The following is a 27372-nucleotide window of genomic DNA, read 5'->3' as shown; positions in this document are numbered from 1 at the left end:
AAATTTTAACGCGTCTTAGGGCCGTAGTGCGGTAGTGACACTTTTCCGGACATGGGTCCCTATACTCAAATGTTTTCTACTGTTGCACTGAATAACCCCTAGAAGTTTGATCCCATAGTTCTGAAACACCCTGTATACACACACACACATGTACGTGAGTTGTTTGATAAGTTTGATAAATTTTTATGATATTGTGCCACAATTCATTTAATTACATGACGCCTGGAAAGTTCCACTCCTCAAATCCCTCCGGGCCAAATTTCAGTCTGAAGTGGTGCGTTGTTCGAAGCAAGCGATTTAGCGGTTTTGTCGTAAAATTGAAAAAAATTTTTTTCCAACGTCGTAAAACTAAAAAAATAGCAAAATTACACGAATTAAGCTTCGAATTGATTTCTCATCCATTCTATTCTCCGGATTTTTACGTCGTGCGCGGCTTCTTTCCGTTCCCAAATTTGAAAATCTCTAGCTTGGTAGGAAGAAATTCTCGTCGAATGGAGAAAGTTATCGTCAATTCTCTTTTCCGACGGTATTAAAAAAATTGGAAACTCGCTGAACCAAGTCTATCCTCCTCGAGGTTATCACTTGCTTTGTTTAGCACAAACTTATCAAACAACACACATATTACGCCGTACACACAAGTTACACGTTAAAAAAATAAATTAAATAAATTAAATAATAATTCGACACGTGCTATATAATTTAACGTGTATTGCAATATAAATTTGTTTTAGATTGTAAACTAACATTAAATCGGTTAATAAGAGCCAGCGCTGGATGTTTGTGCGAAATGAATATATAAATATATATGTATATATGTATTTTTTTTCAGTGTAAATTATATACATAAATTTTTAAATTGAAATTTCAATCCGTAAGTTCATAGAATGCTGGATTTGCATCACGTATGTGAGAAATGCCCGTTTTTTACCTCTCTATCTAATTTAGGACCGGTTGTTCCACCTTTAGATAAAGCATTAGGTAATCTACAGCGACTTACAAAAGTATTTGAACACTTACTATAGAAAACTTTTACTAATATGATATATGTGTTATATATGAAACTTTTTGAAATACCATTTACACACTGTAAGTAGATACAACTATCACGATTAGATATGTAAAGTTTTAAACAAATCCGAAAATATATGTGAGAGTTATGAAATATTTATTTTAAACATACATTTTGCGAAGATCGCAAAAGTATTTGAACAGACAGAAATTTGTTCGAAAAAAACGCGTAAACAAAAGATTTCGACCGCCGAATATAAACAATTACGTAGCTAGTCGTCCTACATATCACACGGGAGCAATATTAGTCAGAGTTTAGTCATTCTGAATGATAAGAATGAAAATATGTGTCCCAAAAAAAGTCAGAAATTTCAGAAAACGAAGGGATATTAATTGTTAAATTGCGTAACCAAAGAAAGTCTCACGGAGAAATTGCAAAATTATTAAATAACATATAAACATTAAACAACAAACATTAACATTAACATTTAATAACATATAATAATAATAATTATTATTTTTTAATTATTATCTTGATACTTGTGTCTACTTATAGTGCAAATAATATTTTAAAAAATTTCATACAACACACATATCATATTAATAAAAATTTTCTATAGTAAGTGTTCAAATACTTTTGTATGAGTCGCTGTATATAATAGTTAAAACTCTGATTTGCGTTGTTCCACGTGTTAGTAAAATTTATATATCTGGTAAATGACCAGAAAAACTACAAGATAAATTACACGGCACTGTTATTACTATGAAAGTCTCGTGTCTACAACAGATAAGTATAGAAATTGTATAGAAATTGTATAGAAATTGTATAGAAATAAAAAACAGTGGAAGATGCGCTAGTCAGGTTCCTATTCTATAGATAATAACCTGTCGATAAAGCTACGATTTATCAAAATATTATAATATAATATAATATTGCGAAAAAAAACACCTCGGCCAGGAGTCGAATCTGGAATTTCTCGCTTTCGAGTGCGATTATGATTGACCGGTTTAATGTTAGTTTAGAAATTTCAAGAGCCTTATTTCTTTGCTTATTAAAAACGTTTATATAATATATAAAAATAACGCAAAACAAAAAAAGAAAACCTATACTTATAATTGTTGGTTACCTCCAAAGTGATTTGTCGGACGAATTAAGGTAAGGATTGCGTAGAGCAGCAATCCCAATTGATGCGCGAGACTTTGAGAGAGGATGGCAACTGTCAGCACATCGATCTTCCTCTTCACGGACGATGATTGATTCTGATAGATCAACAGAGACCACGACAGCAGCAGGATGCATATCGGCGAACCTACGCACGTTGCAAGCCATTCGCCCACCTCGCCTCGCATCTCTGTGTGGGAAGAATAAAAAAAGACCGTCCACGGATTAATCACAATCAATGATTAATATTACATGCTAATTAATGAAAAAAATCATAACAATTAGTGATAAATCGAGATTACTCTCAGGCTCTATAAGTCTTATTAAACTTAATAATATATGAATATAGGGACACACACACACATGAAGAGCCGTTCGCAAGATGTTATGCGTGAATGCGCTTTTTTTTTTTTTAAATGTATATATATATGTATACACATATATACTTCTCCGAAATAATTTTTTTCCTCCATATAAGATGCTGCATCACATATATATGAAAAGAATATACTCCCCTAAAAGAGTATACCCCCCTAACTAATTTTAAAAAATTATTTTGAAGTATATATGTGTATACATATATATATATATTTAAAAAAAAAGTACATTCACGCACAACATCCTGCGAACAGCTCTTCACGTCCCTATATTCATATATTATTAGTTTAAAATAAATCATATTTTACACACACAACGTTGTTGATTGTTTGATATCGCATTGGAACAAAGATCGCATTATCGTACGTTCTCCTTTTTCGAGAGAACGTGCTCATTTAAATAAATTATAGTTAATCCTCTCTCTTTCTTTTCTCTCTCTCGCGACAAGGTAATATATATCGCTCTTAATATATGCGCAAAGATCAACGAAGATAAAAGAGACAATTCGCATTCGGAATTTCTCCCGCGATCGTTCTCCATCGTTAGAACAAGACGGGACAGAGTTCCCAGTGAGAGTGGTAGATATCCTCTAATCTCGATGAAAGCCCGTGTCGCGTGGCAATTAGCGCACCGCGTCGAATTATATATCCGCGCACCGGGGAAGAGCGAGCGAATTATTGTTGTTAATCAACAGCAGTGACGGTTACATGTAACTTATTAACGCGGTAAAAAGAAGGAAGCGCGCGATGTGTACAAATGTCACACACAGAGGTGGGGAAGGCGGCGGCGGCGGCGCGAGAGAATGCGACACGTTTTCCACACAAAGTATCTCCTTTCTCTATCCTCATTCCTTCGCGGCTCTCTCTTTTTCTTCGTATACGATTATTTTAAACAAAACACTGAGATTTTAGAGAGAGAGCCTGATACAAAGATACATTGTGGTCAAATCTAAAATAAAATTCATAAAATCTATAAAATATATATGAAATTTAATTAGCCATTGAAAGAAAATTAATCTTTTCTTATTAAGACGATTTGATACGCAAAAAAATATAACGTGGTTTTTTTCTTCCTAAACACCGAGGTTTGCATACAATTTTTTTGTTCAAATGATATGCTAATTTATTAATAATTTATTAATTTATTAATTTATTAATTTATTAATTTATTAATAAACTATTGATTTTAAACTTAAATTATTCTAAATTATTCTGTAATTATGTGGCGAGGAAGGTTATCTATTAGGAGAAGTAAACTGAACTAAAACTGCTGTGAGTTTTGACCAACATTTGTGCAACAAACATACGCTCTGTGTACTTGAATGATTATTATCCTTAAAAACAAATAAAACAACAAATAAATCTGTTTTTCCACTCTTTTATTATCTTTTAGTTTCTCTTTCGCGAAATCAAGTCCGGGCATGTTTTCCATCCCTCTTCTCGCCCGATGCTTCTCTCATACTGTGCACCGCAAAGGCAACTTTCTATTCCGCGCAATGTTGCGGCGTTGCGGTCTAATTTATCGTTTCAAGTCAACTCGCGCTCGGCACAACGCGCGAATTTCCCTCCCCTGTCTGGATCTCAAAGAAGAATGATCTCCTCTTTCGTCGTCGATACTCCGGATTGTTTTCCATCATCGGAGTAACACGTAGTAAGACGCGAACGTAGGAAGGCACATCTCCGATCGCGCGCGTAACGATGAGCTAATTTATCATTTAACCAGCTTTCGAACGATTGAGTTTTCGTAACTCTTTCGTAAAAATGCACGTGTTATTTCATAAATATCACCAAAAAAAACTTTGCGCCGGTTACACATCAGAAGTAGTACACGCAATATATAAATAAAAGTATATATAGAGTATATATAGCATATATAGTATATATAGTATATATAGCATATATAGCATATATAGCATATATAGCATATATAGCATATATAGTATATAAAGTATATATAGTATATATAGTATATATAGCATATATAGTATATATAGCATATATAGTATATATAGCATATATAGTATATATAGCATATATAGTATATATAGCATATATAGCATATATAGCATATATAGTATGTATAGTATGTATAGTATATATAGTATATATAGCATATATAGCATATATAGCATATATAGCATATATAGCATATATAGCATATATAGCATATATAGCATATATAGTAAATATAGTATATATAGTATATATAATATATATAGTACATATAGTATATATAGTATATAAGTACACATTACACATGGTATATAAATAAAAAATAATTAATTACGCGTTCTATAAATATAATAACGAGTCGTGTGATAAAATTAAATTATTGTGTTATATTTCTCTTACGTTGCCACTTTATATCTAAAAAGAGAGGGCGTGTATATAAGCGAGAAATATACCGTTGGTTTCTCATAAAACATATTCGTGAAACGCTACGAGTGAGAAGCTACGTTACGGTATATACGAGGTATTATACTTTCACGCGAATGCTTATCAAAAACACATCAAAATTTTATACTCGAGAAACGGCAACTATAAATTGCAACGTTTTTTTTATTCGCGCGTATTTTCTGAATAACTTATGTGCGGAGTCGCGTGCCCGCGCTTCCTTTTTTCCAATACACGGCGCACGCACTTTCACGAATGCGAATAAAAAACGCGCTCGCATTCCGCTCGGTGTTTTTCATATTATAATTTTTCTTCTCTCCGTCCGATAAGTAGAAAATTTCCTCTGCGCAAATTGGATAATCAACGACGGCGTTAACCATCGTGCGAAAACGATCCGTGATGCGGGAACGGTCGAATATATATATTCCGTCACTCGAATTTCAACCGCAGAGCGAGTTAACAACGAAATAGTATCGGACTCGATAGACGACAATAATCGCGTTCGCGCTATTACGCAATCATCTCGATCCCGAGTTTAAACTTGATGTGAATGTTCCTGTTCCGATCTCTCTAAATATCGAGATCGTTTTAGTTATTATTACACGTACGGAGTCTTGAAATTAATATGGGAAGATAGTTGATTGACTTTCTCAATCTTTTTTTTTAAAAGTTTGAAGAAAGATCAAAAATAATCACGTATTAAAATTTTTTAGCATTGATATTTTAATTCTAAATAATAATAATAATTAGAATAAAGGTCTCTGTCGAGCAACAAGTAGATCTTATGATTTTATTAATATAAATAAATAATAATAATATAAATAATAATATAAATAATATAATAATATAATTAAATTTTATTAATATATAAATTCACATAAAGTAATGTGTGTAAATGACATATAGTTTAGACGTTTCGGCCCTTACTTGAGCCCTCTTCAGTATAAAAGAATAGAAAACAACGCCATGTCGCAAAGAAGATAACAATATGATGTAAAAAAGTACACAAATCTTACGTACGGCAGTCCATTTTGATGTAATATCAGTAAGACTTCCTTGAAAAAGTCAATGTAAGTCAATGTAAGTCAAAGTCCGCACAATTTCACAATAACAATATAAAAAACGTAACGATATAAACTCACAAATCAGAAGTCGAAGATCTACTTGTTGCTTGATATCACTTTATTCTAATTATTATTATTTATTGTTAATTTTACGAGCAAGATTTTTGTATTATATTATATTATTTTAACAATTAAATCTTATTGAAGCTCGATAAGTTACTAAACTAATAAGTTACTAAACTATATTATTTTAATTCTATTTTTTAAATTTATGTTTGTTATACGAATAAAAAAACGTTTCTATACAAATAATATAACATTTACACTTGACTGTGTTAAAAATAAACCGATTGCGCAATTAGGAAAAAGCCTCAAAATAGACTCGCCGTTTGTTTTTGCGACCTATCTTAGGTTACCCTAAGAAAGTTCGCATCGAAGTACGGCGATCTTTGTGCGAAAGAAGACAAGATCGAACGGAATTTCCTCTGTCGTATTTTACGGAGCCACAGCTCGCTGTAAAAGTCGACCTTCCTTTGTTCTTCAAACGTTTGATAAAATTAGAAACGTGGGTGATTTACTCGATTTCGTCGGTCGCAATCTCGTTATCTCTTCGGAAGTGTCTGAACTTCCTTCATGAATAAGACTACACGCTCAACGCATTAGCGAGAAATCGGTTTGTGCGTTTCTTCGCGACGATAGCAAATTTGTTTCGCTTTTAAATCGTCGTCTTCTTTTGTGTTCCGCGGACTCGACGAGAGAAAAAAAAAACGGCAATTTAATTCCAAAAAGATATAATGGACAACGAGACGCAAGAGCATTATTTTCTTCTCTCCTTTGTGTTGTGAATTCGTATTATTTCGTATAAAAAAAACTGAGCTAAATTAAGTTACATAAAATTGCATAGAGAAGAAAAACAGACCGCTTCCGAGTTGAAGTTTCGCATTAAAAAAAGAAGAGAGACGCACAAATTGCAATAATTTCATACGTAATCCATTCGAGTTCTCTAACGAGATATCTTTATGACTTTTGAGCGCGATTTCACAGACGTGCTCTCGCTTCATAAAAGAGTTCTAATCGTTCTCCTTCTTCTTGAAGAATTATTATACCTCGTTTGGGGCGTATAGAAAAACGACTGGTTCGCGTCTTCGGCGATTTCACGCGGTGTGTTTTGCGCAACTTCAGGTTAAAGGTGGATTTAATGTGCATTAAGATGCGCGTTTCGCTCTCACATGTGTGTACATGTACGTGAGAGTCTTCTCAAGGACTGACTTGTGTGTCAGCGGGAGGCGTATCTCGGTCGATTAGACTGGAATGCCGAGAGAGGTGTAGAAAGAAGCGATCAAGGTCAGAAACAAAAAAAGCATGTGTGGAAGTGAACCTGAGCCGAGAGGGTTGCTTGCCCATGTATACCGGTACGGGTTCGACCTTGTTTCGGCGGGACCACCAGCCACCGGACCAGTTTCGCCGATAAAGTATCGCCGCGGAAAAAGAGAGAGAGAGAGAGAGAGAGAGAGGGAGAACGGTCCCGGGAAGGATGCGCAGAATCCTGCGCAATCCAGAATGCACTCTTATACTAATGCATTTCAGAATGTCTATGTGTACGAAACTATTTACCCGTGCTGTCTTCGCATAATTTTACAATCGTCGAAGGATCGATCGGATTAGCGTAGCGTTCCGGATTTTTTTCTAATAGAGTTGATTAAATATCAAGATGTAATTTGTTATATAATAATTACGACGATTGATAAAATTGAAAGATTTAAATAAAAATTGCGACAGTTTTGAAAAGTTTTGTTCAAAATTGTGATATAAGTGATGTATCCCGAGAAAAAATGGATTAGATCTAACTTAAATTTAACGAGATAAAAAAAAATGGAAAAATAGATCTGATTAGATCCAAATTAAATCTAAATAAATATAAAGTAGATCTAAATAAATATAAAGTAGATCTAAATATAAGTAAATCTATGGAAATTTACACTTTTATTTATTATTAGATCTATTATTGATTTACTCAGATCTATTATATTAGATCACCTCAGATCTGTTCAGATAATGCTGATCTGAGTAGTTTTAATTATAGTAGATCTCTGAGTAGATCTAAAGTAGATTTAATAATATATAAAGGGGTGTAAATTTAATATAGATCTGCTTATATTTATTTAGATCTACTTTATATCTATTTAGATTTAATTTGGATCTAATCAGATCTATTTTTCAATTTTTTTTATCTCGTTAAATTTAAGTTAGACCTAATCCATTTTTTCCCGGGATTTCTAAACAATATAACGTGTTATTATCAATAAAACTAAAATAAAGAAAATTCTTTAAATTTATAAAAAAAGAGAGAGAGAGAGAGAGACGACACAGCAGCATTTGCGGTTAAATGTGCTGCGTAGATACCGATAGGGTACTGTGTGTTATACGTGACGGGGTTACGCGAGTAGACCAATCGTTTTTTTTACCCGCAGTTATCTGAGCATCCAGTGCCAGTGACGGTATAAGTAGGGAATGAAATCGACGAAAGTCTCTCGCAAGTTTAGAAAACCGATCGGCTAAATAGCCGAAGCGTGTTACGCCGAGCGAGAGATAGCTTTCCTTTTGATAGATATATCATTGACAATTTATGCTTCTTAAGCAAAAGCAAGTATGCATAGATAAAATACAATAAAAAATAATCTTCTCAACACGATTTGTGTGCGCAACACCATCATATCTTAATTTTAATCTGCTAATAAATTTTTTGATTACGCAATACATACTGACAGCATTTTTTCAACTAAAAAACTATTTTGTTCTCGTCGCAATTTTTTCTAGTTAGAAAAAAAATTGATTTTAAAATATCTTATATCAATATAATCCGTCAGAGAGCAACTGGTTTTATTCAGAAGTTATAAAAAACAAGTTCTCCTGTGCTGGGGCTCGGGTACTCGAGCGTGGTGACGCGGAAGAGCAACGCGGCCGAATAACAGCAGTGAGCGCCGTTGACTTTTCAATGTATGTATGTATGTATGTACGCGCAGCGCGCGAGTTGCGCGCGAATAAGCCATCCGATGGATGGGTACGACGATGACGAACCCACGTCGCGTTTCACGAAAAAAACAACAAGCGGACGAACTGCGCAAGAATTGCGTTCATGATTATGACCTTCGTTCAATTAGCGTCGAACTAATGCGCCCACACGTGAAAACGATCTCCCGCGTCGTACAAAGGATTGTCCCCCGCGCGAGAAGAGAACTCTCGGAGATGAGGGGGGGTTCTAACTCGGTCATGTGAAACTACGATAAAACTACCGCCTGCTATCCGCGCCTCCTCCTCCTTTCTCCGGAGGAGCTCCGCTTCTCGCTCGTCCATCTCGCTTCTCTCTATCTCTTTGCTCGCTCTCTTGTCTCGGAAGCTGAGATTTCCGAAAGAATGCGAGTGCCTGTGACCGACCTCTACCTTGGAATTACATTTTCACGGTTGTCAAACAAAACGCTGGGACCACCTTCCTAGCAAATAACGAAAACAGGTAAATTAGACGGAGACAGAACACGCACACACACACACATACAAACTAAAGGAAAGCTTTCTGTTCTCGTTAAAATTACATACACACATTATGAAATTCCTTTCGACGCAAAATTAGTTTTTTTGTCCCTCTTTTTTTTATTTGCGTCACGAGACAGAAAATTGCTCACATTTCGAAAGTATCCGAAGTATCTTTTATGAGCACAAAACATTCTCGTATCTATTTCTCAACGAATTGTTGTTGTGAAAAAAAACTCGCAATTTTAATGACAGAGATCTAATTTAACAATTACTTCTGTAATTTTTGAAATTATTTTCGAGCGTCGAAATTTTCAAAAAATGCAAAAAAGCTCAAAGCTTGTGTCAAATAAATTCCGATAATTTCTTTTAACCTATTTACTGAAGCGTAGAAGTAATACGCGCGCGGGCGACAGGAACGTGAAAGAGACACATAGCACTGTGTGTGACCGAGGCGAATTAGATCTTTCTAATTCGAGTCTTGGCACGGACACCGGTCTGCACCGGGTTACTGCATCGCCCGTTCGAAGTAGGTTACGAATACGATCGCGCTTTGAGAAAGTAACCGACACCGCGTCGCGCGATCTGTCGTTCCGCTCGCCGCGATATTAGGCGCGTATATATACTATATATATATATATATATTCGCTAAGAAATGTAAAAAAAAAAGCTATTGAACCTATTTCAGTTTTTAAAACTCGCACACGCGATACGTATCCGATATAAAATTGCGTAAGTATACACACTCTGTCTGTCTTTTTTTTTTAATAATTACAATACTTGAGTTTCAAATATTAGGTCTATCGGAAAGTTCTGTCCGTTTTTGGAATAAAACAAAATACAAATTTTTCTTACCGTCAATAAACTTTATTAAATAATATAATTGCCATTATTATTAATGATTTCTTGCCAGCGTGAGGGCAATTTGTATACCCCATTTTTGAAAAATTAAGAAAAATTTGTATTTTGTTTTATTCCAAAAACGGACAGAACTTTCCGGTAGATCTAATATAATGACAAAGGTACGATAACAAAAACCATTGACACGTCCCGTTAGATTTGTTGTAAAAACCAAAATTAAAATAGCAATTGGAAATGGCGAACTCTTTTGCTAAAAAAACAAACATGGCAAAAACCGGCGAAGATCGCAGACGATATATTGATCATTGTACTAAGGTAACAATAAAACCGCTCGAGGTAATAACAAATTATATTATAGGTCTACCGGAAAGTTCTGTCCGTTTTTGGAATAAAACAAAATACAAATTTTTCTTACCGTCAATAAACTTTATTAAATAATATAATTGCCATTATTATATTAATAATTTCTTGCCAGCGTGAGGGCAATTTGTATATCCCATTTTTGAAAAATTAAGAAAAATTTGTATTTTGTTTTATTCCAAAAACGGACAGAACTTTCCGGTAGACCTAATATAACCAACAACGGTATGTCTTTGTTATTTTAATNTAAGAAAAATTTGTATTTTGTTTTATTCCAAAAACGGACAGAACTTTCCGGTAGACCTAATATAACCAACAACGGTATGTCTTTGTTATTTTAATTGTATAATATAATAACTTTTTAAAAGAACCATTTGAGCTCGATACAGACCTTGTATAATTGTATTTTTAATATTGATCATTTTTTATTTTTTTTTTTACCTTTGTACGCGCGTGTTCCGATTTCGTACGTTTCTTTCTTTCTCTCATACGAGCGTTCGGGCGAATGAAACGATTCCCTAACTCGCGCGTGCCAAATTCCTAAACTCTCGACCCGGTCTCTCGGAGTCTTTCCGCGCGGTTTCCAGGCCAGAGAGGAACAGGTTTCGCGCAAAGAATCGCAAAGGTTCCGCTCGCTGATTGCTCGATCGATCGTATAGCGATTTATAACAACAAACGCGAGAAGAAAACGAGAAGGTTCACGAAGGATGCAAACTTACATCTTCTTGTTCTCACATTGTACAGTTACCTGGCGTTTTGTTCCCTGACTACGCTCTCGTTCGCGCTCTCTGATACAACACGAAACGCGATTGAGAGGATTCGACATTTAAATCGAATATACTCTCTCTCTCCCCGCCAATTCCTACAAATTACGCGAAACCGCGTCGCGCGGTTGTGCAACCCGCGAGCAGGTCCACACGTCGTTACGCGCGACGTAGATTCCGATGCAAATGCGGATTACGTGCTTAGAACAAAATTACACGTCTGCGTCAGGCGGTCGCTTAGAACACACACGCGCTCTACATATTCAAAATCCGTACGCCATCCCGCGAAATTGCAGACGTAATATCCCTCGAAGGTGGAACGAGATATTACCGTGAAATTGCGGTACTTCGAACGTCGGGCGATGTATATCCGATTGAGAGGAGGGCTTGCTGCATTTACATTGTTATGCTCATTGAGCGAATTAATGCACCGTCCACACACAAGCTCGACGCGCGCGCGCGCAAGGACGCGAGGAAGACACGTCCTTGACGTTCCGCCCGAGCCGGCGAGTCGGAAATTAGAAAAAAAAAAAAAAAAAAAAGGAAGCGAGATATAAATCGCGATAACACAATTCTCGCGCGCGTATGTGTGCGCTGTTTTTTTTTTATTTTTTTTTTCTTGCTCCGTAAGACAGCGACGAAGTGACTTGAATCTAAATATGAAATTTTTGAAAATGTGACAACGTAGCGACAAATAGCTCGCACAATTTGCATTTGCATAACGCGCGGTACACACAGAAAAATGCATACTGTATCCAAGTATATATTATTAGGTCTACCGGAAAGTTCTGTCCGTTTTTTGGAATAAAACAAAATACAAATTTTTATTAATTTTTCAAAATTGGGATATACAAATTGCCCTAACGCTGGCAAGAAATCATTAATAATAATGGCAATTATATTGTTTAATAAAGTTTATTGACGGTAAGAAAAATTTGTATTTTGTTTTATTCCAAAAACGGACAGAACTTTCCGGTAGACCTAATAATAATAAGTTTATATATCCGCAAATATATTATAAGATTTTTGTATTTTACTCAAATTTACTAAGATTTTAGAGTGTATTTTGAGTAAATTAATAACTTACAAAAATCTTATAATAGTTTTGCGGATATATAAACTTATTACATACTTGGATACAGTATGCATTTTTCCGTGTGTAATGCGTGGAATATAAAAGAGATAAAAAGTGAAGAGAATAAAGAGTGAAGAGAAATGCTCCAAAAAATATTCGAGAATTCAGAAGATATTGGCCGTATGGAGCAAACACAGTTATTAGTGTGTGTGAAGTAAATTACTTTATTAATTAAAAACAAAACGTTTTCGACCTCGGTTTAGGTCCTTATCAATGTTTTTTCTACAAAGATTAAAAAATACAATAATCGACAAATTGATCTAATGAAAATTACAAAAAGAGATAATTTCGCGCGATTTCACAAATGTGTTAAGACGTTTCGTATTTCATATACTATGTCTCTTGACTCGATGTGTTACGCGTCTACTTGTTTGTTTTCATCAATCCGCTTACTGCCGAATGTCAATGACTGATGATCGGCGTGGAATGTCGCATCCTCGTTCAGGACGAGCCCGCGAGATGCGCGTGTCTCGCACGAATGTCCGATGGTCCTCTCCTCTCCCGTTTATATCCCGCGATGTTTCCTCGCTCTCTTGGCATCGGCCCTCTTACATTATGCATGAAACGCCGCACCTTCTTGCCCGATTCTTGCAACGTGTGGTATTTTGAGATCGAGACTCCGACCGCGTCTTTTCTCTTTGACAAGATGTAAAAAAAATTTCGCGCGCGCGAAGCGATTCCGCGTTCACTCGCGAACAAAACAGGGCTCTCCGTTTTAGCCACGCACACGACACACCAGTCGCGAGAAATTTGTTTTCGTTGATTTCTTAGCTCCGATCGATCGGTCGTCGACGAGAGCCGCACTGCGGAGATACATAAATCATCGGTATGTATTCAAAAAATATAAAAAAAAAAATCTCAAATGTTGACTCTTTTTACGTTGATAAAGAAAAAAAAGAACTGTCGAGATTGAACAAAGTTTAATAATACAACACACTATATTGGGTTTATTGAAAAGAATCACTTTGCAGCAAAATTATTGCACGACGTAAAGAAGAAGAATGGAAACAGATATTAACAATATTTGTAAAACAATTTTTAACACTTTTCGCGATTGCTGTGCGTTAAAAACAATTGACAAAGTGGGTCCGGGACTGGTTACACGCGGCCGAACAACCAATATTGCCGCGAAGAAGCCCGGAGCGGGACTGACTGGCGGCGGCCAGGATTCATTTGGGTCAGCGGCACAACGTAGTATACCAAAGGCCGCCTCTCGACTATACTATCTGTTATAGCCACGGAGTGAAGGTGCTATGCTACGTGCGTTTATAACGGAGCTATCTTCGCCGTTTGTGTGCGCTTCGATTTTTGCTTCCGCGCGTCTCGTTCGAGAAATTCCTGTCGAATCGTCGAACGGCGTGCAAAAATGTGCATTTTTGTTTTTTTTTTTTTTATTATCGCAATGGATCTTCGAACGGGAGAGAAGAAAAATTTAATCTCCCCGCTACGCAGCAAAAATCTTTTTTATTTTCCATATTCATGCGACATTTCTCTCCATCATAAAGATTATAACATTTGTGAAAGATAATGGGGGGGGGGGGAAATTAACACGTGTACGTGTAATTTTACACAATATATATGTCGTTCATTACTTCGTTACAGTTACAACACATTTCTGGAAGGAAATAGAATGTGTGCTCTTTACGTAACCGATGTTATAAAAAAAAAAGCAGAGTTTGTCCCTGATACGTTGCACGAAATGCTTGTCGATAAATAATTTATTTAAAAGTATAAGTAAATCATTTATTTAAAAGTATAAGAAAATTAACTCGATTAGGTACTTATATAAAATACTGACACACACGAAGAGAAATATATATTTATACGTATAAATGGGGGTTTAGATGTCTCGTAGTAGCGAGACTGAGAATAAAAAATGCGTAAATAAATATAATACATTTGTAAAATACTTATTAAAGACGTTCTCCGAATTATTGATTTTCCTAAGATTTTCATTAAATTTGCGATATACATAGTTTATGATCTTATTTGTACGTAGCCTTTTTGGATAATAGGGGTAGCAATGTTAAATTCCAAAATATGGAAGATTTAAGTTTCAATTTTTAACATAGATTTCCTATGCTGAGCCTTTGCGAAGTGGGGTTTTTTAAAGTTACTGACGACAATTTTTGTAGGATTTTTTTTTAAAAAACAAGTATGTGGTAGCGGAGAGTGTCTTAATTAAAATACGATTTTGAATAATACGGCAAGCAATCCTTTTCAAACTGTAGCCTTTTTTCGTTTTTTGTTTTTTTTTGTTTTGCTGAATTTATGTGCGCTGTGCACTGCAGAGCTATTTTTGAACTTCAGCGCGGAGTAAGCGGGTCTTAGCGGTGCTGAATAGCTCAACTTAACTTTGTTACAGCAGCACAAACTTACTCATGAGAAGAGATATTTTAGGTTGCTAACCACTGTAGTCGGAGAACGTCCTTAAAACTTATGTGCAATCGCGTAAACAAAAAGGCAAAACGATTAAGTATGGCAAAAATAATTAAGTATAGAAAAAAAAACTATCACAAAGCGTATAAGTAATAGATCACATTGATGAAGCAATCTTTTGCGCGTTCTTACTTAACCAAGTACGTCTTGCTAACAGTTTGCAATAAATTTATTACTCTCATATATAGTAAATCAATTTTTTGCGAAGTATAACACGTGTATATAAATCTCGCATTTGAAAAAAGAATAATTTAACACCTTCCTCACGCAAACACGATTAATTCTTGGTATCCATTTCGATTGTTGGAAATAAAATACGCGTTCCCTCGTAAAAGTTACACACACGAGCTGGCAGACTTTCTCAAGAATTTCTAGTATATCAACTCTTAGCTTTGTTTTTGTCTCTGTACACAAATCTCTGTATTAAAAATAAATATATATTCTTTTCACTCACAGAGAGAGAGAGAGAGAGAGAGAAAGAGATATTTCTAAAATACTCATTCCATTTTAAAGGAAGTCTCTTGCAGTCTCGTAAAGTATCTCGTATTGTTATAAAATTTTTGGCTTATTCGAGAAACGTGTGCTCTGTAACTAAGAATGCAACGCTTTGGGAATTATTTGTGGTTTTAATTCAACGTGATGCGTATAATCCAGTTGCAAAACAACATAGTTGTTATTGGCAAATACTCTTCGGAACGGATAAGCGTTTTCCCTGAGCAGAATAGGACACAAAGGCGGCTTGTTCGCGGTCTTTGCCGCTCCTCCATCGACCACGTCCCACAAATCGATCATTTGACATCCGCGCGGTCTGAAGAAACAAAATGACAAATGTTACCCAACTTTGTTTCCTCGAACTTGACGTTTTTCTCATACTTACAAGTTGGCGTATCCGGAACATAACGCTATATCCAGCACGACAAAATTAACTTTCATGTTTCTTAAAGAATGATATACGGAAATCGCGTCCTTTCGACTAAAAATCTCGTAAACCTTCATAGTTCTGTCCCTGGAACAGACATTTTTTTTATAAATAATTATTCTCTAAAAAAATCTGACTTTAACCCCTTAACCTACAATGACGGGCAGAGCCCGCGTACGATGGTCGGGCCAAACGTAAATATTACGGGCATAGCCCGCGTACGGTGATCGGGCCAGAAGTGAATATTACGTGGAATATTTGATATGCAATTACCGCGAACGTCCTACCACGGGCGATGCCCGTCATGTTTACGATTGGCCCGATCAGCGTGTTACACAAGTCGTGCGAATGACCCGAACGCTGCGCGAGCTTGTATACGATTTCGGCCCAACATCTTCGAATCTAAATCGTAGGTTAAGGGGTTAAAAAAAAAAAAAAAACAGTAATTTCTATCTTCGTACCTCATTTCTTTGCTCTCATAGTACGGGTTGTTAACGATCGCTCTCCTCGTGGACAACATTAGATTCGCCATTAACGACATCTTGCCCGCAAATACTGCCTGTTCGGACGTGTTGCTTTTTATCCATTCAAATAACTGTTCTTGTTCAATATTGCTGTACTCGCCTGTGTGTAAATAGATATCTTAAAGATGCCGCACATAAACTCAATTAATTTATATATATCTCAATTTGATAAATGTAATTTAAACCTATAAATGAACGTTCTGCTTGAAATTTATCGACGCCGTGGTACGACATAGCGCCTATTAGAAGAATAACAAAAGCGCCTCGCATCAGTTCGTTCTTCAGACCGGCCTTTTCAAGATATCGTTTGCTACACGCGGTCCCGGCTATTATGCAGAGATGCGGCGTCATGAATAGCTTCAGTCGCATAATAAAGACGGCCATGATGATAAAAGCGCCGGTCTGCAAACCGTTGTAAGCCACGTCGGCCTCTATACAAAATGGATATTTGTTCTTCTCGAAACTTCTGTACCAATAGTAGAGCGCGAGCATGCCGGCGAATATTGATGTCGGCAATAACATGGTCACTATGATTCCTTGATAAGTCTTGTATTGCAAAAAGTCAAATTCTGGCGAGCAAGTGTAAAGCATAGTGTGAAAGTCCTTGTAGGTCGTTAATTTGGCCATCAATATGTTGAATATGTGAGCTTCGTCTTGCGAATAAAACATATAAGCCAACCACTTTGTCAAAACTATCGTAACAATAATTTCAAGGAGAACTTCTTGTCTGATGTGTCGCGATCGCAAATTATGAGTTATACAGCTGGCCACCATGCTGCCAATTAATAGCCACACGTAGTACGAACGTATTATGTAGCACTTCGTGACGGCCACTACAAAAATAGCCAAGAAATGGGTCACAGAAAAATCCCTATAGAATTCGTACGGTATGATCCTCAACCACTTTAATATGAGAATTGCTATGATTTGCGTCACAAAGACGAAATGCGAAAACTGCCAAGCGCATAAACAAAAACAAACTGCAAAACATATGTCCTGAAAAACATAATAAAACAATTATAACAATATTGTATGTTAAACAATAATAATGTAACAAATAAATCTTGTTGTATATAAATTACCATTGCTGTTTTCGTTCTATGCTGCACGGTCGATTCGTTAACCTTGGAAGGTTTTGTATATTCTCTAATACTTTGAGAAACTCTGTGCATTTGATAGAGCAACATGGGGTATGCAAAAGTTTCTCTCAACGGCGGCGTCCACTGAACGCGAGTGCAGTCGTTATGGTTAAAAAAAAAAGCTAGTATTGCTATTAGTCCGCCGTAAATAGAATCGCTCAAATTTGTTGCGTAATAAAAAAGTATCGCCGCGGTACAAAATGCGGAAACCCAAACTATCTCTAAATAGAAATACACTGGTACGCCTAAACCTTCGCAGCTAGTTACAGGAGGTCCTTCTCCTCTCACTACCTGGAAATCATCAATGATTTACATAAACTATTTGTAAAGAATTTAAAACAAGATACAAAGATCAATATATTCTTCATACACAGAGGATTTCTGTAAACTTTACCTGCCAACAATGTACACTGGGTATCACACCAAGGTTTACTGCGGTATGATAAAGAAAACCTGCTATAATCTACATAGTTAAATAACAGTGAGATGTGTTAATTCATCAACAATTATTCAGAGACAGACAGCTGAAGAACAATAGTTTAGTTATAGTCACCTCAGGTAGAATGGTGTACTTTTCCACAGCGTTAACAATATTACCATATTCTGACAAATTGTCATGCTTGAGCTTCATCATCCCTTCCAAAACATCCTTCGATTCAACAATGGTCTTGTAATAGGAATAATACATTCCCTATAAAAAAAAAGTAATACAAAGAAGTAACACGTACCCAGTAAACAATTTGTTCGCAAATTGTCAGCAATTTTAAGCAAAAATACTCAACAAATTGGCATCAACTGTGTCCGCATTAGGCTTCGAATTTGTTGCCAAAGCTTGTTGACAAAAATTAACAGCAAATTGCTAGCAAAAACCGAGCAAAGCTTGATACATCAATATGTATCACCCTCAGGGTTTGAAGAGCAGCCTGATACTGAGATGCTCTTGGTCAGGTGTNCCTTTTTATAGCGCTAGATTGAAGTGGAAAGGGTGTGGTGGAGGAAGGGTGGAATGATAAGAAGGAGGGAAAGATGTGTTTATGGCAAGATGAAATGCCATAGTGAACTAGTCATATGTCCATTGTTTCTATTGAGATTGTTTGGATGTTTGTATATCTCCAGAGATTCTGTATATTTTCTAGGGAAGAAAGCCTTAGTTTTGTTTAGTACTTGGGTTTGGTCAAACATAATTTTGTGACCAGTTTCCAAATGGTGTTCTGCTAATGCCGATTGTGAGTAATGTTTTAGACATACTGCCGACTGATGTTCCTTTAGTCGTGTACTTATCATTCTACCAGTTTCACCTATGTATACTTTACCGCATGAACAAGGTATTTTGTACACTCCTGGTGTGTCTAATGGCGGTCTTTTGTCTTTTGGATTGTTAAGAATCTGTCCTATTTTTATTCGGTGGTTTGTAGACCGTTTGTATGTTGTGTTTGTTCAGGATTCTGCCAATCTTATCTGTGACCAAGAGCATCTCAGTATCAGGCTGCTCTTCAAACCCTGATGAAGTGAGCTGTAATGTTCACGAAACGTCGGTATAAAAATGACACTAACGCGGTTCAAACCCGAAAAAACATCTTTGTAAGTTGCTTTTATGTTTTGTCAACAAGCTTGAATATATTTTTGCTAGCAATTTTGCAACATTGCCAGACAAAACAAACTCTGCATCATATTTGATGTCTTCCTGCTAATAAAATTTGTAAAAAACATTTGGCAAAATCTGTTTTGACAGATTTTGGTTATCTGGGTAAGTTTTCAACTAAAATCCACGTTGTGTTATACATATTATATTGAGATAAAGTATAACACATATACACGTCATATAATCACATATCGTACCATTTCGGTTCTGAAGGACATCTCTCGCTCGATCTCTGACAAATAAGAGAAGTGGCGGTCATTTTCGAAGAGCGTGGATACGTGCCACTGATGAAGATAACCGAAAACGCAACCTAAAATATCAAAGCGAAGGTTATTCCGTCCGTTAATTCCATCCGTTGAATTCCTTTGTTCGCTAATCAAATTCGGAAGCTCGATCTTTTAAAGAAGATGAAGCTTTCGGCGTGACAAAAAGCAACCCGTCATTACCCAAAAGAAATACCGCCGCTTGATAAAAATAGCTGCCTTCGTTCTCCGGTGTCTCAACCGTCCTTCGCCTCCTGTCGCCTCTCGCCGCCATCTTTAAAGATACAGCTGGTCACGTGATCGCGCGCACGTCCTATGCACAAACAAGCGCGAAATTTCGAACAACCGCTCTCTCTCTCTCTCTCTCGTCTTTTTTTTTTTACACGATGACAAAACTTACGCAACATACGCGTATGCAATATTTTTTATTTATACACTAATGTTGATATTATTTCAACACGCGTGCAAAATTTTCTACGCCCGGACAATAAATTCCACCAAATGATATATTTTTGTCGGAATCGAAACCGCGCCCTCGTAATGTAAACATTTTCGTTATCTCGCGTCTGTAATTTTAGATACGCAATTGGATTCTCTCATTGCTTCTTGCGATTATAATTTGTTTTTAAAAATTGCGCTTGTAAAAATTGTCGTACCGCAAAGGGCGATTGAGCTTTGCACGGTCCTGAAAATGCGCGAAGCGTGCATCGGCACTCCCGTTATCGATCAGTCGCGTGGTAGCGGTGGTAAGCCCGTCGTGTCATGGAGGATCTCCTGCTGCAGATCGTCAGGGAGTCGAACAATGCGAAACTACAAAATTTACGAAAATCAGCGCAGGAAGCGTACGGTGAGAGCGCATTGTGTTTCTTCCGCGTTTCATTTTTTATTTAGTTTTTGCATTAAATAGATTTCGCGCGCGAGAAAAAAGGGCGTTTTCTCTTCCCAGTCGCGACTTCTTCGTTCAAAAGACGTCAAGTGTGCGAGCGTGCAAGTCAATTTCGTGAATGTAGTTGCCGATGTGTGCAACATTGTATAAATAAATACTCTATCTCTTATCGACAAACTTGTATTACTTTTATACATTCAATTCACGTAAAAATGATTGAAAATTATTATTGTTTTTAAGTTTAACGTCAATTTTTGGTGGAAACTCGCAACGACGACACAATATGGCATTTAACGCGATTACGTCTGTGAAATACACGATTTTCTTTCACGATTGTGTGTGAAGAATGTGTCTTTCTATTTTCTAGATTTTTTGGAGAAGCAGAAAGGTTTGCTGCGAGATCCGCCGTACAAATTGCGCGCGAAATGCTTACACACGTTTCAGCTAGCGTTGGAAAGCAAGAGAAGCAAATTCGTTGCCTTTGGGCTCGCGGGGTTACATGTAAGTAAGACGCGATAAGAGTTTTTATCGTGCGGCAAAAATTTTTTTCTGTTATACAAGAGAATAACGTTTTTTTTTTTTTTTTCATGTGACAAAACGCGATTGTGCGTAAAATACCTGACAAAAAGCGCTCGCGTTTTATCTTGGAACTGTTATATTCTTACACCGAAAAAAATTATATTCTCGTAAAAAGCAGAAGATTTTATAATTAAAAACTTTTCTTAAAGATTTTAGATGATATTCTTCTGAAATTAAGAATATATATTCTTTATTTAAGAACATATTCTTAATTTAAGAATATAGTCTTTTTCGATAGTGAGATATATATATGTTTTTCTATAGAGGCTTTTTATATTCTAATCAGTATATATTCTTATCAATATTACTATTTAGAGGATTTTCTTCTTAAAATAAGAAACTCTTCTTGGCGCCTATTTTAGTATAAAGTATACTTAAAGTAAGTGGGACATCCTCAAAACAAGAATACAATTTTTTCGGTGTACGTGTATTACGTGTATTCTCAGTCGGCATTACAATGTGACGACCGCTTGTGGAAGCTTTTAACTCCGGAACTGTGTGTGCGATAAAGCGAGAGATATCGGAATGAACAGCTGCTTTGCAGTTTTGAAGGCGAAGTTGCCTCGTTGCGATTAATTTTTATAATTATACCAGTTCGAATATTAGTATTTTTTTTTTGTTACTTGTGTCGCGTATAAAAACACTACTCTACAAAATAACACACAAATCGATTGTTAAAATCAAGGATTTTATTATTATTTGCAATTGTGTGTTTCTTTATTTTTAAAATAATTGACCGCGATTGATGTAACGAGAGATAACAGATATCGCAAAGAAATTTGAATTAATGGATCGAAATTAAAATTCGTAGAAGATGTTGAGGGACAAAAGATTTCAATCGAGGACGAAATTTTGGCACTACGAGCCAGAGGACGACTCGTTATGGTTGCCCGCGCAAATGCTGCACGCCATGAGCTCTATCGTCTCACAGTCCGACGACACGCAGACGGATATGCTCAAAGTGAGTTTTTTAGAACAGTAACAATAAAATTATTTTAAAATATAATTTTTGTTTTTTTTTTGGTTTGTTTTAAACGAGAGCAAAACAAGCAAAATAAAAAAGTGATCAAAAATAAAAAAAATTATTTATTGCTGGTTGCTTTTTTTTTGTTAAATCGCCCTTTAAGATTTTTGCGCGATATTCTGTCATTTCTTCAGGTTTTATTACAAGTTGTCTGTTCCCCTTATTGGACCATGAATGGCCGTCTGATTATCGCTTTACTGACCACTTGCTGCGAAGCTTTCGAAAATGGAAATCAAGCCGTGCGCACGGCCGCACAGGCCGCGACCAGCCAAACGTTGCGATCATTTTGTCTCTTTTTAGGTAATGTAAAAAAAAAAAATTCGAGCAAAAACAAAAAAAAAAAAAACATTCAGCGCGACGTCAATGTAATAAATATCTTGCTTTGCTTTGCGGCGATGATAGCTGTCGGATGTAGCGTAGACGAGATGTGTCAGAATATATGTTTGATCGATAAACTACATCGCGTGCCAATGAAATGCCGGTCAAAGAATGTCTTCGGCGAGGCGTCTTGTAACCAAGACCAGTATACTATATGATTTATGCTCTCGCGAACGGTACTCCGATGCTCGCCCGTTTTTATTCACCACATTGTACGTACTTACTTTGCAGACGAGGAGTGTCAGGAGATGGACGAGAACGCCAAACGGAACAAGAATCATTTCCTACTCCGCGAGCGTGGCATTTCGTGCTTCAACGAGGCGCTGCCAATTTTGCAGTACATCTGCAGCAAGCTGGACGAGGCTCAGAAGTAAAGATATAATAATTAGAAAATAAGCGACGCGGAAATGGCGTATACTCGAAAAAAAAAAAAAAAGATAGCGTAGTATAGTTGTAATATTTGGGAAAATTTTGTTCCACACAGCAACGGCAGAAACGGCAACACTGTGGTCTTCCTGCTAGAATGTCTGCATACACTCATATCGTCGCTACCGCAGAAGATTCACACAAACGCGCATTTTACGACCTTCCTGTGGCAAAAGTTTTGTCCCGCGTTGATAGCCTTCCTGGGCACGCCCCGGGTAGATAAGACTTTTACCTCTCGCGAGGGAAAGGAAAACGAGATCGGCAGAGGCTCCGGTTACTTGGCCACGTCGTTGAGCTTCGACAGTCATCAGGCTAAGACTGTTTATAGGTATAAAATCCCGTAAAAATTTAAAGATCGCTTCTATACGCGTGTGCGCAAATATATTGTAAGAGAAAGAAAATATTAAACTTTGTAATAATTTAAAATAACACACTTGCAGGGAGTTGATGTGAGGCCTTGCGCACAATAGAGAAAATATTGGGAGTGGGAATAAGTATTAAATATTAGGAAAAGGAATATAAAATGATGTCTCATATTAAACAACACCGAAAAAATTGTATTCTTGTTTTGAGGAGATACCCCACTTACTTTAAGTATATTTTAAACTAAAATAGGCGCCAAGAAGAGTTTCTTATTTTAAGAGGAAAATCCTCTAAATAGTAATATTGATAAGAATATATACTGATTAGAATATAAAAAGCCTCTATAGAAAAACATATATATCTCACTATCAAAAAAGACTATATTCTTAAATTAAGACTATATTTTTAAATAAAGAATATATTCTTAATTTCAGAAGAATATCATCTAAAATTTTTAAGAAGATTTTTTAAGTATAAAATCTTCTACTTACGAGAGTATAATTTTTTCGGTGAAGAGAACGGAATAGATTGATTATTCCAAATTCTTATTTTTTGATTTACGATTCGTTAATTTATTTTACTTTCTTGTTTTTTGAAAAGAAATAATTCCAATTTCTTATTTTTAATATTTGACATTTTTATTCCTGTTTCCTAATTTTGTCTATTGCGCGCGGGGCCTAAGTTTTTCTGTGATTAATATATATTTTGTTCTTCCTCCAGCATTGGTACGGAACTGGTGAGATTGGTAGGATGCGTCGGCCCGTTGAGACCGGTCTTGGAATCGGTGTTCCATAGAATGCTGTTGTATCCACCGCCGCAGCAACGGCTGGAACCGTTGAAGGCGCTAAAAGAATTGTTGCGCAGTCCTAGTCGCATGGTGGATTTCGCCGGACCGTTGCTGGTGGAGGAGGATCGATCGAGCCATATACAAAGTGACATGGCGTTGATGAGATTGTAAGTTGCGCTCGGCAACAAGGAGTAATTGATGTTTAGTAAGACTTTGAATTCGAGAATTTTAACTATTTTTTTGATTATATGTTTTCAGAATTATTTGCAATATTCTTTGTTCTATATACATATATATACATGTTTTTTGTTTCAGAGCTATGGATTCGATTGAGGAGTCAACAACGGGTGGACTGGCTATACTGCACGCAAGCGTATCCTGCGTTGTCGCTATGCTGTCGGCGCTTCAGGAACTTTGCGAGGGCAAGGCGATTAATCACAATTACACATGCACGATCAATAGTTTGTACGAAGATTTGGAATCCTGCGACTACCGCGGTCCTCTGACCTACCAGAGCATGGCACGGTTGCCAAAAACATATAGGTAAGCAAAATAACACTGAGTCATCTGCAGTAAACTATAGAAGAGTTTCGTTGAGTTCCACTTTTGAACTTTCGTCAAAAATGGAACAAAATGCCAATTTCAATTTTAAGTATCTTGGTGCGAATTATTTTGACGACTTTTAACGTATTGTTTGTCGCAATCTTACTCTCAACGTATATATAATTTTTCATCGTAGAATAATTTATTTGTTTGTTTTTTCAGGGAACAATTGGAGTTAATGAAGAAAAGCATGATTTCGGATTCCGACTCGTCGGGGCACGGACCGTCGGAGGAGGACGGCGATTCGACGGACACCGAAGGTCCGCAGAACGAGTCGGATGACGCGCAAGAAGATAACAGTCCCGACGACTGCACCACGGAAAACGAGTGTGAAAAACTGAGATTGAAAAAATTACCAAAGTGTCTTCACGTGGGCCGACAAGTGGCCGACGAGTGCAATGTTGATGTGGAGAGACACAATGCCAGACGGTTCGTGAAAACGCTCAGAACCGATCTGATACCGATGGTGCTCTCTTTGAGAAGCAACATCGAGGTGGACGAAGCGTTGCAGAACTTTGCTTCCGAATACTGTCAAGGTACAATATCGCTATTGTCAAATAAAACATAACGCTAATTGACTCTGAACTTTAATCTCGTTGATATAAAAAAAAAAAAAAAAACAGTTAACGTTAACGCCACCCGAGAAAAATGGATTAGATCTAACTTAAATTTAACGAGATAAAAAAAATGGAAAAATAGAGATCTAATTAGATCCAAATTAAATCTAAATAGATATAAAGTAGATCTAAATAAATATAATTAAATCTATGGAAAAAGTTACACTTTTATTTATTATTAGATCTACTCTTGTTCTACTCGAATCTATTATATTAGATCACCTCAGATCTGTTCGGATCTGCTCAAATCCAACTAAATCTGAGGAGTTTTAATTATAGTAGATCTGAGTAGATCTAAAGTAGATTTAATAATATATAAAAGTGTGTAAATTTAATAGATCTGCTTATATTTATTTAGATCTACTTTGTATCTATTTAGATTTAATTTCGATCTAATTAGATTAATTTTTTCATTTTTTTTATCTCGTTAAATTTAAGTTAAGATCTAATCCATTTTTTCCCGGGCAAAGCAAAATTAATAAATGTCAAATAAATATTTTATGCACTTGGAGGAGTGTTTGCAGCTCAGCAAAAACTGCAAGAAGAAGCTGACGCGGATTCGTGCGCATTGATCACGATTATGAACGCCGATGGGATTTATTTGGCGACTTACGCGGCGTTGATTCTCAATTTGAAATTAATTCGAACGAATTATTATCACGAGGAAAGCCGGCCGGTACCAGACGTGCTTAGCGAGGTATGTTTAAATATAAAAACAAAATATAAAAATAAAAAAAAATAAAATATAAAAATATAAAAATATAAAAAAATAAAATATAAAAACAATCTAATTCTTTTATTTGACGGCACAATTTTTGATTTTTTTTTAAGGAGCAATTTGTAGAGGAAGTGCACGGATCGGGAGTGCTGGTTTATCTCTCGGCCACGTGGCTCTCCGAGTTGTATCAACAAGTACTCGCTTGCAATTTGCTCGAAAAGTGCGGTTACAATCCCAGCTCCACTGAGAATAACGCACTGATCAACGTTCTCACTGGTACGCGTCTCGAATTAATGTTTTTTGTAATAAAAAAAAAAAAAAACAAAGATATTAAATTTTTTTAAATTTAAGTTTTGACAAACGTATACGCACAGCCTGGTTATTTTGACAAACGTACGTTTACACCGATAAGATTTATTTTTCACAATTCGTAGACGTGGACGGAATACCGGGTAGTCAGAGAGGCGGACAATTACTGTCCGATTACATAAGACTGGAACGAGTCCAGCTTTCTCGAAGCGAGCCAACTCCGGAAGAAGAAGCCGGCGCAAAACTCTCACGGCGAGTTTTGACTTGCTGTTGGGGCAGCATGATGACGGTTCTCACGATGGGGTTGAATCCTCCCAAAGAGGAAACCAATAAGAGCATTCTGAACAGAGACGGCGGCAAACGAGGAGTCAGGGACACGGTTGTTCTGGCGCTTGAAGGTCTTCACAAGGCTGCCACATTGAGCAACATACTTGGTACATGACTTGCATTATTATTTCGTCTATTCCACAGACTTACGTGAACTTATTTAATTTTTCTTATCTTCTTCTGCTTTTTACAGGTTTACAAAATCGCTGCGGTTCCATTTTCGCTCTGCTAGCAAAGGCCGCCTGCACCGAGCAATCTATTTCGAAGATTACTCGCAAAAAGGATGTGTTGCGACTTAAATTACAGAACAGAGCGACCAATATTCACACGTCGCACGCTCTCAGTATGGACGTGCTGCTGGGAAAAGGTCTGGAGCTCGGTAGCCACGGTAACGACTGTTGGCCGCACGTTTTCACGTAAGTGTCATCATCGAAAACTCAGTCGGAATATGTTTCTAAAAAAAATCATATTAAAAAAAAAAAAACATGTTTGTTCGTATAAAGATGTTGTTTATACGTGAGCAAACTGGAACACGACTTCTTCGGAAGAAATCAAAATCCGTCATTGCCCAAGGCTCATCAGAAAAAGGAGAAAAAAGATGCGGCAAATGGAGATGCCAAGAATGGTCAGGATAAACTTCGGCTGAACTTCAACATAGCCGATGACGAAGAGTCTTGGTACGACACACAAGTTCCTTATTTTATACAATAAATATTTACATTCTATTTATATATTATATATAGAATATATATAATATATATATAGAATATAATATA

The 27372-nt window shown here is 36.4% G+C and overlaps 3 protein-coding genes across 5 annotated transcripts in view; 1 reads left to right on the top strand and 2 right to left on the bottom strand.

Moving 5' to 3' along the window:
- Positions 1–13852, bottom strand: part of LOC109854930 — a 31698-nt gene extending 17846 nt beyond the window's left edge. For both annotated transcript variants that reach the window (XM_020428570.1, XM_020428571.1), the window contains exons 1-2: positions 13047–13852; positions 2136–2360 (exon numbers count right to left, since the gene is read on the bottom strand). In XM_020428570.1, coding sequence (XP_020284159.1) covers positions 2136–2358 — 223 coding nt within the window. In that variant the 5' untranslated portion in view covers positions 2359–2360; positions 13047–13852. The remainder of the gene's footprint in view (positions 1–2135; positions 2361–13046) is intronic.
- A 1036-nt stretch (positions 13853–14888) lies between these two features.
- LOC109854915 (C-mannosyltransferase dpy-19) lies at positions 14889–19892 on the bottom strand. 2 transcript variants are annotated; one of them, XM_020428518.1, is made up of 9 exons: positions 19763–19892; positions 19514–19626; positions 18228–18365; positions 18069–18137; positions 17618–17965; positions 16721–17531; positions 16473–16635; positions 15970–16098; positions 14889–15900 (listed from the first exon to the last, which is right to left on the bottom strand). In XM_020428518.1, exons 1-9 carry the CDS (start codon positions 19851–19853, stop codon positions 15684–15686), a joined length of 2079 nt encoding a protein of 692 aa, XP_020284107.1. In that variant the 5' UTR covers positions 19854–19892; the 3' UTR covers positions 14889–15683. The 2 variants fall into 2 exon arrangements, with proteins under 2 accessions (XP_020284107.1, XP_020284108.1); XM_020428519.1 differs by lacking the exons at positions 19514–19626; positions 19763–19892 and adding an exon at positions 18457–18496.
- Positions 19893–20329: 437 nt separating this feature from the next.
- The window catches only part of LOC109854940 (brefeldin A-inhibited guanine nucleotide-exchange protein 3), a 19092-nt gene continuing 12049 nt past the window's right edge, over positions 20330–27372 (top strand). Inside the window, exons 1-14 of the mRNA XM_020428589.1 lie at positions 20330–20426; positions 20833–20966; positions 21856–22005; positions 22203–22368; positions 22678–22816; positions 22931–23200; positions 23956–24189; positions 24338–24565; positions 24788–25161; positions 25755–25939; positions 26074–26236; positions 26395–26703; positions 26790–27012; positions 27100–27286. Of these exons, the coding sequence (XP_020284178.1) occupies positions 20342–20426; positions 20833–20966; positions 21856–22005; positions 22203–22368; positions 22678–22816; positions 22931–23200; positions 23956–24189; positions 24338–24565; positions 24788–25161; positions 25755–25939; positions 26074–26236; positions 26395–26703; positions 26790–27012; positions 27100–27286 (2847 nt within the window). The 5' untranslated portion in view covers positions 20330–20341. The remainder of the gene's footprint in view (positions 20427–20832; positions 20967–21855; positions 22006–22202; positions 22369–22677; positions 22817–22930; positions 23201–23955; positions 24190–24337; positions 24566–24787; positions 25162–25754; positions 25940–26073; positions 26237–26394; positions 26704–26789; positions 27013–27099; positions 27287–27372) is intronic.

The sequence above is a fragment of the Pseudomyrmex gracilis genome, unplaced genomic scaffold (assembly GCF_002006095.1).
Source record: "Pseudomyrmex gracilis isolate BER0280 unplaced genomic scaffold, ASM200609v1 scaffold_75, whole genome shotgun sequence".
Taxonomy (NCBI): Eukaryota; Metazoa; Arthropoda; class Insecta; order Hymenoptera; family Formicidae; genus Pseudomyrmex; species Pseudomyrmex gracilis.
Note: the sequence above shows the minus strand (reverse complement) of the source record. Positions and strands in the feature narration are given on the sequence as shown.